Source organism: Manis pentadactyla, chromosome 4 (assembly GCF_030020395.1).
Source record: "Manis pentadactyla isolate mManPen7 chromosome 4, mManPen7.hap1, whole genome shotgun sequence".
In the NCBI taxonomy this organism is placed as follows: domain Eukaryota; kingdom Metazoa; phylum Chordata; class Mammalia; order Pholidota; family Manidae; genus Manis; species Manis pentadactyla.
The window spans coordinates 53,700,094-53,714,518 of record NC_080022.1 but is presented as its reverse complement, the minus strand read 5'-3'; the positions used below and the strand labels follow the sequence as shown (position 1 = coordinate 53,714,518).

The 14,425-nt window shown below is 34.3% G+C and overlaps 1 protein-coding gene across 3 annotated transcripts in view; it reads right to left on the bottom strand.

The window, feature by feature from the left end:
- RAVER2 (ribonucleoprotein, PTB binding 2) overlaps positions 1–14,425 on the bottom strand; it is a 110,063-nt gene that overhangs the window by 26,793 nt on the left and 68,845 nt on the right. For 2 of the 3 annotated variants that reach the window (XM_057500285.1, XM_036911305.2), the window contains exons 5-8: positions 9,739–9,865; positions 2,839–2,924; positions 998–1,102; positions 721–832 (exon numbers count right to left, since the gene is read on the bottom strand). In XM_057500285.1, coding sequence (XP_057356268.1) covers positions 721–832; positions 998–1,102; positions 2,839–2,924; positions 9,739–9,865 — 430 coding nt within the window. The remainder of the gene's footprint in view (positions 1–720; positions 833–997; positions 1,103–2,838; positions 2,925–9,738; positions 9,866–14,425) is intronic. The other variant, XM_036911306.2, reaches the window with a different exon arrangement.

Here is a 14,425-nt window from a genome sequence, read left to right as displayed (position 1 = left end):
GGGTTATTTCATCATTTGACTTGTTGGTTTTATGTAAAGAGGCTGAATATGCTACCTGCATTTAATTGGCTTTTTAAAGAAATTACTGGTGGTCCTTCTCTTTTCCCTCAGCATGCTCACTTCAAATTTCAATGACTTCAAATTGAAAGTGCCTTTCAAAATCATATTCAACTATGAAATCTTATTATACCACCATGTTCTTGGTTTTCTAAAAGAAAAACAGTTGTTTAAATTTGTCATCTTTTCAGAAGCATGTAGTACGCATATTATTTTTCTTCTAATACTAATTTGGAGAACACATTTAACAAAGGTTACAAATAAATATTCAAACTTTAAATTTACAAATACCAAATATTTCTTCATAAAAGCTAATTGTTTCTTATCCAGGCAAAAACTGAGTGGACACCCATATACTGTGCTGCCAGCCCAGTCGACAGCATGTCACTCTCCAGTGGGTCTATGTCTTTGCTTCATGCTGCTGTGAACCTTCATTAAATATTAAAGCATACCCTACAGGGAAAGTCTTATCTTAGCATGGAAGCAGGTCCATCAATAAGGTACCAATAATTTTCTAATATTAAAAATAGAAAAGCCAAGAGGGCTCTTGAAATTCTAAATGACTGAATAAAACTCAAATTTGACCTTCCTGTAAACGATAGGCAAACCATGTTTAAAACTCTAATCTATTTACTGACTTCTCAGTAAATACACATCATTTACTTTTATGTGCTTCTCCGTGATGACCCAACTCTGTTTTCAGTGGAATCACTGACCCCATCCCTACTGCAGTTTGAAGTCCCACAGCTGGCGGTTCTCCAAGTAAGCCTGGTTTCTGCAAAAGAAGAAAAGAAAGTCAGACTTTTGCCCAGTGCAGCAGGATATAATTTAATAAAAAGGCTACACATGTGAAAATGCATAAACAATCTGACCAAGAGCCTGATTACAGAAAAGCAATGAAACTCATTTCAAGATTTAAAAAAAGCAATTCCACACTTACATTATTGGTATGAATATTCTCAAACTTCATTAATTGGTGCTGTGCCAGTGGTACATGAGAAAGATTCTGAAGGAATAAATTAGAAGTATTACGCATAACTGAGCTCTGTGAAAATGATAAAATATTAAGTTAGTTTAATTTTGAAAAGCTACTTGTTGTATAACCCAATTCATTTTAAAGTTCAATTCTCCAGTTGATCTGAGCAAAAGCAACACCTTCTAAAAGTCTCACTTTCCAACTTCAGGTGACACTAATTAATTCTTTAAATAATACATAAGATATGACCATTAGTCATGAAACTAATGCCATAGCTTCTCCTTTTCTTTCATCCTTCCCCCCTCCCCTCACCCCTTTCTGGCTTTAAAGTCCATGTCATTCAATCATGTATTTATTCATGATTCATTCAACAAAGATTTATTGAGCTCTACGTGTGTGCCAGGCACTGTGCTACATAGTTAGAAATACAACAATATGATTGGCCTCAAGGATCTTATAATCCCCTGACGAAGGGAAACATTAAGTATAAAAACATGTAATTACAACTGGTGATGAGTATATGAAGGAAAAATACAAGGTGCTATGAAAACAGTGAGGGGATTTTATTTAGATGGTAAATTCAAGGAAGGCTCCCTGAGAAACTAACTCTTGTAAAGAGACATATATAAATATATATATCTCTGCTGCTTTGATTAATTTGATCTGAAGTACCATTAAGTCATACTTGAGAACTTTAAGTGTTAAGAACAAATGAAAAAAGATCGCTTGTAAAGAGATCTGAAGGCTATGGAGAAATAACTAGTCAGGGGAATTAGGTAGTGTTGGGGTGGGGAGCATCCCTGTTCCAGGAAGAAGGAACAGCAGTTACAAAGACCTAAGAAGAAGAGAACAAGGACCACAAGCAGGCCACGGTGGCTCAGACAGTGACACCCAACGAGTACGAGAGGCAGGCAAGGCCAGCTTGGACAGGCCTGAAAGGCAAAATTAAATATTTTGGTCTTTATTCTAAAATAGAGAGATTATTTTCAGTACTCAGAACTCCCCTCTCGTATCACTCTTCACACCTTATTGAAATTGTTTAACATTTGTGTCCTCTTTGGTTGAAATCCTATGCTAACAGAGACTGAATGTTTGGTTCAATGCTATAGCCTGAGCGACTAGCAGAGTGTCTAGTACATGTTAGATTCTCAATAAAATATGTTGAGTAAATGAATGAATAAAGACCCAATAATGTAAAAGGTCTTATGTTAGAATCTAAGAATGAAAACTAAATAAAGGATAGGCCTTTCCCTTAAAAGACTGGGTTTTAGGACTAGACATTAATCATTCAATCTATATATCCATTACCTGCAATGTTATTAGGGTTGTTTTACAATTAGGCTTCTATATAGAGAGCGAGCCTTAACTAGTACCTGAAATTAATGAGTAATGTGTATCTCCAGTATTATAGGTATTTATATATACAAACACATTTTAAAATACTTATCTGAAAAAGGTAAGAATATTTTTTACTTTTATAAATAATGGATTACTTTTATATGACTGATTAAATTTTAAGAATTAAGAGTTATTGTTCATTTACACCTTTCTGTAATATTTAAGACCACATAGACTTGTTTTTGACTAGAGATTTCTAGAAAAATATACCACAAAATACCTCCTGTCTTAATAACCTACAAATAAGAAAATAAGAATCAATAAATATATACATCTATGCTGCTTTGATTAATTTGATCTGAAGTACCATTAAGTCATCCTTGAGAACTGTAAGTGTTAAGAACAAATGAAATATTCACTCCACATTTCTGATGCTCAGCTCAGAACTCAGTGCTATTCATATATACCTGATGTGCTTTATTCAAGTGTAAAAATGCAGGGGAGATGGATGGATTCATCAGATGTGGCAAGCTGTGAGGTGTTCCAAGAATTGCTTTAAGAAAATAAAAGTAAAAATTTAACTTTATGATAGATAAGGAATTTAGAAATAAAACAAACTCCAGAAAGGGTAAATGAGTATCTCTTTAAACTTGAACTTCCAATGAATTTGTAAACTGACCGATGATATACTGACCTTGTAATTGTACAAAAAGTGACAGGCTCCTTTCTTTCTGAGTCAATCCTAGAATTTGATTTAAGATTCCAATACCTCTGCCATAATGGTAAAAAAGCAAACCTAGCCTTTTTCTTCTCTAGTACTTGGTGTAACAAAACTAATTCCCCATTCTAATAATACTAATTGAACCCATGTTATTTCCTCAGTAGTTTTATTAGGTGTTTGGAGTATTTTGGCAGGGAGTAGGGGGTGGGAATGGAATACTATTAAGCCATAAGAAAAAAACAAATCCTACCATTTGCAACAACATGGATGGAGCTAGAGGGTATTATGCTCAGTGAAATAAGTCAGGTGGAGAAAGACAAATACCAAATGATTTCCCTCATTTGTGGAGTATAACAACGAAGCAAAACTGAAGGAACAAAATAGTAGCAGACTCACAGACTTCAAGAAGAGACTAGCGGTTACCAAGGGGGAGGGGTGGGGGAGAGCAGGTGGGGAGGGAGGGAGAAGGGGATTGTGGGGTATCATGATAAGCTCACAAGGTATGTGGGGGGTCACGGGGAAGACAGTGTAGCACAGAAAAGACAAGTAGGGACTCTGTGGCATCTTACTACACCGATGGGCAGTGACTGCAATGGGGTATGAAGGGGGACTCGGTAATAGGGTGAATGTAGCAACCACATTGTTTTCCTTGTGAAACCTTCATAAGAGTGTATATCAATGATACCTTAATTTAATATATATATATATACACAAAAATACTTATGTAATAAAAAACAAAAGAATCAATACCATGCAAAGTTGATAAAAGGAATAAATGATAACCATACTCTTTGTCAAGTTTTTCTAAGAGTATAAATACCAAAGTACATATCACAAGAGATTTTTTTAGAGTAGATAATATGTAGAGAAGAACCATGAGATAGAAACCATATGAAGCAACTTCACCTAATTATTATAAAGTAGCTGGAAATACTCATAATACACAAAACTGTAGCAATACAATAGTTAATTAGAAACAGGTCAGGCTTAGAAAGTAATTCAAAAGCATAAAATCCAATGACCAAAAATATTTGAAATTTATAAATAACATCTCTACAAGTTCATCCCATGCTTTTAACAACTCTGTTTGAAAATTTTACTACTTGCTGAGGCAGGCCTGGCTAGGTTTTCCACTGTGCCACATCCCTCCCTATCAATAATTGATAGAATAAACTGACAGAAAATCAGTAAGGATATGGAATCCTTGAACAAAACTCAAATGATTATAATATATCATGACCAAGTAAGCTTTACCCTAAGTATGAAAGGTTGGTTTAACATTCAAAAATCAATCAACTGATTCAGTGTGCTAAAAGACAAAACAAAAAAACACTTATAATTATCTCAATAAATGGAGAAAAGTATTGGATAAATTCCAGCAATTATAATAAAAATTTTCAGCAATACAGGTATAGAAGACAAAGTTCCCAGCTAGAAAAAGGAAATATGTGAAAAAATATTGCTAACATAATAAAAGAATGAATAGTTTTTCTGTAAGATCAATAAGGCAAAGACGTCCACTCTCACCAGTTCAATGGGCAAATTATAATGGAATTTCTAATGTAATACAACAAGAAAAAGAAATAAAAGGCACACATATTGAAAGAAAGAAGTAAAATTGTGTTTATTTGCAGATGACATAATTGTCTATATAGAAAATCCTAAGTATAAAAACCTACTAGAAATAATAAGCAAGGTTGTAAGATACAACATACAAAATCAATTGTACCTGTATATGCTAGCAACAAGCAACTGAAAATTGAAATTTTAAAATCAATACCATTTAAAACAGTATCAAGAAATATGAAATACATGGTTAAATCTGATAAAATATGTGTCAGATCTGTACCCTGAAAACTATAAAGTATTGCTGAGAGAAAATTACAACAGACCTCAACAAATGGAGAAATAAACCATATTTATAGTTCAGCCTCAAAACTACTGCAGTTCTGCACAAATTAATATATAGATTCAACACAATCCCATTCAAATTCCTCACAGATATTTTTCATAGAAACTGACAGGCTGATTCTAAAATTAAGGTACAATGCAAAGAACTTAGAAAGGAAAAACAAATTGAAAAATAAGAATAAAGATGGAGGACTTAGACTAACTGAGTTCAGGACTTACCATTAAGCTACTTACCAAAACAATACAGTATTGCTATAAAGGCAAACATTTAGATGAATGGAATAGAGTCCAGAGATTGAGCCATAGTTACATGGCCACTGATTTTTGAAAATGGTGTTAAGAAATCCGATGGAAAGGGGATAATCTTTTTTAACAAATGATGCTAGAACTGCAAAAAAAAAAAAAAATGAACCTGGATCTTTACCTCACATCATAAACAAAAATTACCTCAAAATGAGTCACAGATCTACATGTAAGAGGTAAAATTATAAAACCTCTCAAAGAAAACAGGAAAACATCTTAGCATCCTTGAAGTTAGCAAAGATTTCTTAAATATGACACAGAAAGTACAAATTACCGAAGAAAAAATAAATTGAACTTTGTGCAGATAATAAATTTTGCTCTTCAAAAGACATTGTTAAGAAAATAAAAGGACAACCTACAGAATTGAAGAAAATATTTGCAAACCCATATATCTAACAGAGAACTTGTATCTACAATAAAGAACCATTACAACTTAATAACAAGATTACTCCATTTTCAAATGTACAAAATACTTTAAAAGGTTATTAACAAAAAAGATATAAAGATGGCAAATTAACATAATAAAAGATGCTCCAGATCACTAGCTGAAAGTAATATTCAAATTAAAGCCACGAGATAGTACCATACACCCTGTTGAAGGGCTAAAATTGAAGGACTACTGTATCAAGCATTGGGAAGGATACTGAACACTGGTGGTGAGAATGTAAAATGGTTCAACCATATTGGAAAATAGTTGGGAAAAATTTCTTGAAACTTACACCTCTTGTAAGTTATGTATCTTATAATTTATACATGTGACGGAGCCACTCCACAACTAGATATCTACCCAAGAGAAATAAAGCATAAGTCTACAAAAAGACTATACACAAATATTCATAGTAATTTTACTTATAATGATCCCAAACTGGAAATGTCCATCAACTAGTCAATGATAAGCAAATTGTGGAATGGAGTACTACTCAGCATTAAAAAAAAAAAAAAAAAACCAACTGATACATGCAGCAAAATGGATAAATCTCAAAATAAGAAGCAGAGTGAAAGAAGCCAAACAGTACATACTGTGTGATTCCATTCATATAAATTTCTAGAAAATACAAATTGCTCTATAATTACAGAAAGCAAACCAGTAGTTTCCTAGGGAAGGTGGAGGGATGGATTACAAAGGGGTGAAGGGAAACTTTTGAGTAATACATGTATGTATACATGAAATAAATATATACACTCTAAATATGTGCAGATTAATATGTATCAATTATACCTCAAAAAAGCTGTTAAAATATAATTTATACTGCAATTATATACTAGTTTAAATTACATATGTACATATACACACACACACATATATATAAAGAAAGAAGTCTAGAATATTTACATAACATTGTATTTTTGAAGGTAGTTAAAAAGTCTGGATTGAAGAGAAAAGATCAGTAAGATCAGAGTATTAAACAAAATTGGAAAGAAAATCAATCTGATGGCAGAGTACAGATTAGGCAGAAGTGGTTAATTAGTAAACAAATATAAGTGCATTTCACTTTAAATAGCAGTTGTGTTCTAGATGCTTGAGATGAACAAGGCAGATCAATCTTTGCAATTATGGAGCTTCTGTTCTAATGGGAGACACAGAGAATTTAGAATATAAATTATGATTCTTTATAATTATTTTAGGTTGCTCAGAGTCCTCCGGGATGAGTTCAGGGTATACTAAGGGTTATAGTTATGATATAGTAAAGGACATACTAAAGGAAAAACAAATGGAACTTATTAACAAGACACTTTATTTTTCCTGAACACCAAGAAACTTTCTATACATTTTGCAAAAGCTTTGCATGCGTTCAAGTGAGGAAGATTTAATTCTCTTTTCTTGTCACTCCACACAAAGAGAAGGTCATGCTTGGTGAAATAGTTTCTCCATCAGTGTAATACTGAAATATCTCACTTAAAATTGTGAAAGTACTAAAATAAGGAAGCATAATCTCATATGGGTATTCACCAACTGAGTAGAAAAACAGAAAAATATATATTCTTACATAAACAGAGAAAAATATTGGAGATGAGTTACTAAAGACAGCCCAGAGTCCAAAAGTGTGTAAAATACTTCCTGAAGGACCCACGAGCATGATACATTTCTTTAAACATTATTACAATCTTGAACTCCATTAGTAGAAATATAGTGATCACAGGAAGGAAATTTCACTGTATTCTGTGATCAGAACCCATATATAGGATATGCTCATGTCTGTGTATACCACATTTCTTGAAAACCCAGAAAACCTAGGCTATCTACAAGAGGGCAGCTTGTGGGAGGATCTAGAGGGCATATTCTACAACATGTTAGGGAAAGTCAAATACAGAACTGTAGTCTCTAAAGAGGCATAAGAGGTATAGAAAGAAAATATTATAATTGTTATTTATATTTACTTTCATCTTTAAAAATATTAAGCTTTATCACTTCTTACTACATGGCTTGACAACAGTGCAGTTATATAATTGCCATATAATTGATACATACACTGTATATATTGGGGCTTGGCTCAAAATTTATTTTACTGATAGGGTTGCATAGTCAAAAAGTACCTGTGGTCTGGAAAATAGAAGACGGGAAAAATAAAAAATGACTACAGTTCATAATTGTCTTCAAATATTAGTAGCCTTTTTTTAGGGAAGAAGAAATTGATTTATTCTGTGTTTGTTCAGAGGAAGAGCTAGAATAAGTGGTTACCTAAAAGTGATAGGAATTACCATGTACCATAAAGAAAAACCTTCTAGTAATTAGATGTGCCAAACCACGGAATATGTTGTCTTGGAAAATAATGAGCTTCATATGCTTCATGTAGTCAAGACCTAAAAAAGAAATCTCTACACCATTTCAACTGTAGAAGAAATATCTGATTACATAAAAGGCTAAGCCAGAAAACCATAAAAGCTGCTTCTTATACATAAATAATTGACGATCATATGAAGTACTTATATGAAATTGTTGTATAATAAAGAACTTAAGTGGTCTTTGTACCTGGTTCCAGGAAGGAAAAACTCTAAATCCTTGGAATTTTCTAAGTAATAGGAGTGCTTGTTATGCTAATGAGGTGACTCATGGTGGTCCCCTCAATAACTTCAGCTTGGGGGCTGGTCATGTGAGAAAGACTAATCATGTTTAGTGCCATGTGATTTGAGTCAGACCTCCTGACCTCCCGAGAGAGATAGGGGATTGAAGACTGAGTTTAATAACAAGGCCAATGATGTCTACACAGGGAAAATCCAGCAAAAACCCTGGACAAGGAGTTCAGTTTAACAGAGATCCTTGGTTGGTGAATATACTGATGTGCTGGGAGGGTCATGTGCCCTGATCCCAGGGGGTAAAAGCAAATCGCTGTGCATTCAGGACCCTCCTAGCCCTAGCCCTCTTCATTTGGCTGCTCTTGAGTTGTGTCTTTTACAGTAAAACCATAACTGTAAATATAATGCTTTGTAAGATCTGTAAACTGAAACAGAATAAACATATTTACTCTGAAGACTTTAAACTTTAGTGGTGGATACAGAAATTCTTTTCCTCATAATGCTAAAATGAACATTTGTGTAAGAATTCCGAATATGCTAAAACGAACATTTGTGTATGTACAGTTGTGCACTTCAGAAGATAAGAAAGCTCTTATCAGAGGGAGAATACTAAATAGGTAGATATTTAATGTATACACAATACTATTGTGGGGAAAACTGCATTATTTCCAGAATCTCTCGCGTGGCCTTAGTCCCTCTCTATACCAATAGGGATTTATAAGGGGTAGAGAGAAGTAGGCCATCGCCATATCCATAGGTGTTTTTACAAGGGGTGGGGAGAATCTGTTCTCCCCTTAGGCCAGCTGTGAGGGGGAAAGAAGTGGGCAAGCAGGAGTAGACAACTTCTTGTAGGCAATAAACGGGTTTCCCCCACTTTACTTTTTCTCTTTGACTGATTTCAGCTTCACAGGTTTCCCTGGTTTACTTGCTCCAAGCTGAGAACACATTTTCCCCCCATAGTTACAACTATAAAGATTTCCATAATGCTTTTTGTCATTTTCTTCAAAATAAAATGATTTTACACAAAAAAGGTAAGAGCAAAGAGGAAACAGACCTTTAGTATTCTTCAACAAAGTAATTTTGCTAAAAATATTATGCAGAAAAGTACCATATCTTTTGTTGATAGAGTCCATAACAATGTAGCATAATTTATTATCCAGTCATAAATTCGTATCAACTAAAAGCTAAACTGAAGGTTTAATATTTAACATTTATTAATGCTAAAAAAAATTGAGGCAAAGGAAGCAGAATGTATCTACCAAGCAATCAAAACGTATCATCTCAGATCATTAATTAAAGTTAATTGACACATCCTAGAAAATGAGTATTTTAGACTAATTTAAATGTTTTTCATGTAAAACAGCCCAATTAACTTCATACCGATATTCTGTATTTAATCAGTACACACAGTGCTTACCTGGTTTAACAGCTCTCCCGCACAGTTGGGGTTGCAGAAGAACTTGTAACATAGCAGGGTTGTTTAAGCTTTTCATGATTTGTACAGGGTTTGGCTCTGGAAGTAAGCCCTTTTGATTACTGTGCATCTTTAATGAATACAGAAGTGGGAAACATTAGAACAAGGGTAAGTACAAATGATGACATTTCAAAAGGCTTTCTTTCTTCCAGAAATTCTCTTTCTTCTGGTAAAGCCTACTTTATGACAAACACAATTTGCTTTGTATTACACATTTGTTGTATACATTCTACCACAATTCCTAATTATAATGTTAAGATTCTGCTACATAGAATATACCGAAATCCTTCATCTTAAATCTCTTCATACAAGGAGAAAGATGCCAAGGGAATCTGAATTTATTAACAGAGAGATAACTTGATACAATATGAATACTTTATAGAAAAGCTTTCCTGTAATGTTGATCTAATGTGCAATAAAGTAGGTTGCCTTACAAACAAAAATTTTCTGATACAAGTCTTATTTCATTAATTTAATCCTCTAGTATGAGAGACAAAGATGAACTGGGCTTACATAAATGTAACTGTATAGCTTCCTAAGAATGTGAAATTCTTTTCAGTTTTAAAAAGCAGCCTGATGAGAATATTAATATAATATTACAAAAGGAAAACTATAAACCATGAAAAACGGAGTAACTGACAATGACAACTGGAAAGTCTCTCTAAACCAGATGCTGTGAAACTGACGGGGAGAGGGTGCTGGACCTGAGAACCTGACATAAAACCTGTGAGAGAGCCCTCGAAAGACAGAAGGGGCTGGGTCACAGTGTGGAGGGAGATGGCAACAGAGAGCGTGAAAGGGCCTGGGTCCACAGACAGGACAGTCTGAGGAAGGGCTTTTTAGATGTGTAAGTATGGTGCTTACTCCACATCACCCTCAAGGGATCTGCTTTCCTGGACACCACAACAGGGAGGGAAAGCAGCATGGGTCCAATGACAAATGAATCAGCAGCAAGGTGGCACATACACCGAGACAGTGGGGACCATGTAACACTAGACGCAGGTGCTGGAAACGTCCTTCCCACCTCCCCCAACTTTCTCCAGTTCCTTCCTCCCACTGTACAGATAGAACTTATAATTGAAGAAGGCAGAACTTGGAAAAGAGTAGGGCTGGGAGGAGAGATGAAGAGAGATTCTTGGAGGGTTGCCTGGTTGGGTGGGAAAAGGGCTGTGGTCAAGGACAGATAGGAAAGGTGAAGGATCTCTACCTTAGGTCCTGGCCTGTCTTCCCTAAACCCTAGCTAAGAACAGGCTTTAGTTCTCCCCTAAACCTTTAAGCACACACATAAAGGGAAGCTAACACCCTCCCAGTGAAATCTACATTCACAGAACAAAATAACTAGGCATCTGGAGAATGTAGCCATAAAAAAAATAAAGACAACAGCGAGGATGTGGAGAAAGGGGAACCCTCCTACACTGCTGGTGAGAATGTAAACTAGTTCAACCATTGTGGAGAGCTGTATGGAGGTTCCTCAAAAAACTAATAATAGAAATACCATTTGACCCAGAAATTCCACTCCTAGGAATTTACCCTAAGAATGCAGGAGCCCATTTCAAAAAGACATATGCACCCCTATGTTTATCGCAGCACTGTTTACAATAGCCAAGAAATGGAAGCAACCTAAGTGTCAACTAGTAGATGAATGGATAAAGAAGACGTGGTACATATACACAATGGAGTATTATTCAGCCATAAGAAGAAAACAAATCCTACCATTGGTAACAACACGGATGGAGCTAGAGGGTATTATGCTCAGTGAAATAAGCCAGGCGGAGAAAGACAAGTACCAAATGATTTCACTCATCTGTGGAGTATAACAACAAAGAAAAAACTGAAGGAACAAAACAGCAGCAGACTCACCGAGCCCAAGAATGGACTAACAGTTACCAAAGGGAAAGGGTCTGGGGAGGATGGGTAGGAAGGGAGGGCTAAGGGGGAAAATGGGGCTTTACGATTAGCACACATAATGTAGGGGGTTGGGGACATGGGGAAGGCAGTATATACAGAGAAGACTATATATAGTGATTTTATAGTATCTCACTATGCTGATGGACAGTGACTGTAATGGGGTATGTGGGGGGGACTTGATAATAGGGGGAGTCTAGTGACCATAATATTGTTCAAGTAATTGTACATTAATGATATAAAAAAAAAAAAAGACAACAAACTGAACCACCTGTAAGAGAAAAAGCAGAAATAATGGGTAGAAGAGTGATTAGAATGTTACATAGTAATAGACATAATAGACATTCTGAAAAAGATAATAGATTTTTATTGGGAACATGAAGCAAGGACAAGGAGTTACACAGAATAAGCAATTAGAAATACTGGATATGAAAAATACAAACATTAAAAAAACATAGCAGACCTCCCTTACAATATACTCGGTATTGCGCTAAGCACTTTACATGGATTATTGCACTTAATTCTCCAAAACAACTCTACACTACAGAGTTCGTACTATTATCCCCAGCCTATAGATGAGTAAATGGAAGAAACTTGTACGATGTGGTTCTTACTACACAGGTTACACTGAATATATGTGACTGAAAAACAAAATAGTGGTTTGAAAGATCAGTTCAGAGAAAGCTCCCAAAGAACATCAGCAAAGGATGAGTAAGTGGAAAATGCAAGGAAATCAAACAAAACATGTAACTGAATAATGCAAACAAAAGAGAAAAAACAAGAGAATGAAGAAGCTGCAAGAACTGTCAATCTGTACAAAATAAAATACCCTGAAGGAGGAAAAAAAAGAAGGAAATCTTTGAAGAAATAAAGGCTGAGAATTTCTCATTATTAAAGAAAAATCAAAGACCACAGAATGAAACAGTTCCCGGTGTTCCAAGCATGATGGTTAAGGAAAAAAATCACACCTGGTCACAGTTTTTGGTGTGAAATTTAAGAACATCGAAGCTAAAAAAAAAATATGCTGAAAGCTTCCAGTGAGAAAGAATGTATTTCCAAAGGAACAAGAGGGCAATTAAAAATCACCTTCCCTCTCAAAGCATCAACACTAAGTTCAAGAAGGCAACATTAGTATTTTTCAGAGTGCTATGGGAAAAGGACTTTGAATCTAGATTTTTATATTCATATAAACTATTACTTAAATATGTGATATAAAGATATTCTCAACCATACAAATTCTCAGAAGTTTTTACCATAGGAATGCCTTCTCTGAAAATAAGAAATGAAATGCAGTAAATGCCATATGATACTACATGATACATAGAAATTAAAGTATGTAGGACTATAATTCATTTCAATCTTCTATACAAAAATCAGGACCATAATACATAAAATTTAAGGCAATCCTAAAACAAAAATGTAGATATCAGTAGAGTGATAGGTGAAGAGTGAGGTAAGTGGGAAGAAAGAAACACTGATAAACCTAGGAATGTTGATAAATTGGGGACAATCACCAGTAGATAAAGATAGAACATTAACACTCTCAAACCAGAAGAACAAAATTCTTTTGTATCCAATAGCAATGAGAAGTGAACATGTTAGCACAAGACACATACTTAAAACCAAATGTATATAAAGGTTGATAATAGAGAGATGGAAAATAGAAACTAAAAGAAAGTTAAGTTAGCAACTTCAACATCAGAAAAAAAAACCTTTTCAAGGAGAAAAACATACTTGTAAAATAATCAATATGACTACACACAACTATGTACCTAATGATTAATAATATCCTTAAATACATATAGGGAGAGCAAAAGCTGATGGAATAAAGACAGAAAAATCGAGATTATACATGACAAACGTCTTAATACATGCCTCTAGACACTAACTGATTAGACAAAAAATAAGCAAAGATATGGAACATTTGAATAGCAAAAAGCTCAAACTAATATTTATACATACATATATGTGCATATATAACTTTATAATCCATAAACATAGCATATGGATTGTTTTGAGCATACATGGCACGTTCACAGAAATCTACCATGCATCAAGCCACAGAAGAAGCCACAATATCCTCTTGCCTCAAATCTACACTGGAGACTAGATTCTCTGACCGCAATGTAGTAAAATTTTAAATCTGTATCAAAAGAACAGCTTTAAATATTTTATAAGTGTCTGCAAACTTAAAAACAACAAAAAACTATTAATTGAGCTTTGAAGTTAAAAGGAAACCATAACAAGAATTTGAAACACTCATAATCTAAGACTTATGACACGTAGGCATAGCATTAGTTAAAAGGAAACTTGCTGTAAATACATTAATCAGAAAAGAATCTAGACTGAAAACAAAGGTGCTGAGCACTGATATCAATAAAGATGCAGAGGAAAAATAAACCCAAAGAAGAAAGAAACAAGGAAATTATAAAGGCAGAACTAACTGAAAGACAGAAATAATGAATGAAACAAAAGCTGTTTACTTGAAAAGACAAAATGGAGAAATACCTGAAAGGACTGACCAAGGAGAAAAAATTAAATGCAGATAGATGAAATACACAATGAAAACAAGATCACTAGACAGGACAAATTTTTAAATAATAAGATATTATGAACAACTATGTGCCAATGAATTTGAAAACTTGGACAAAATGGGTAAGGCTGCAGGATATAATCAAATGCCAAAAATGGCACAGAGAGAAAAATAAAATTTAAATGTCTGTAG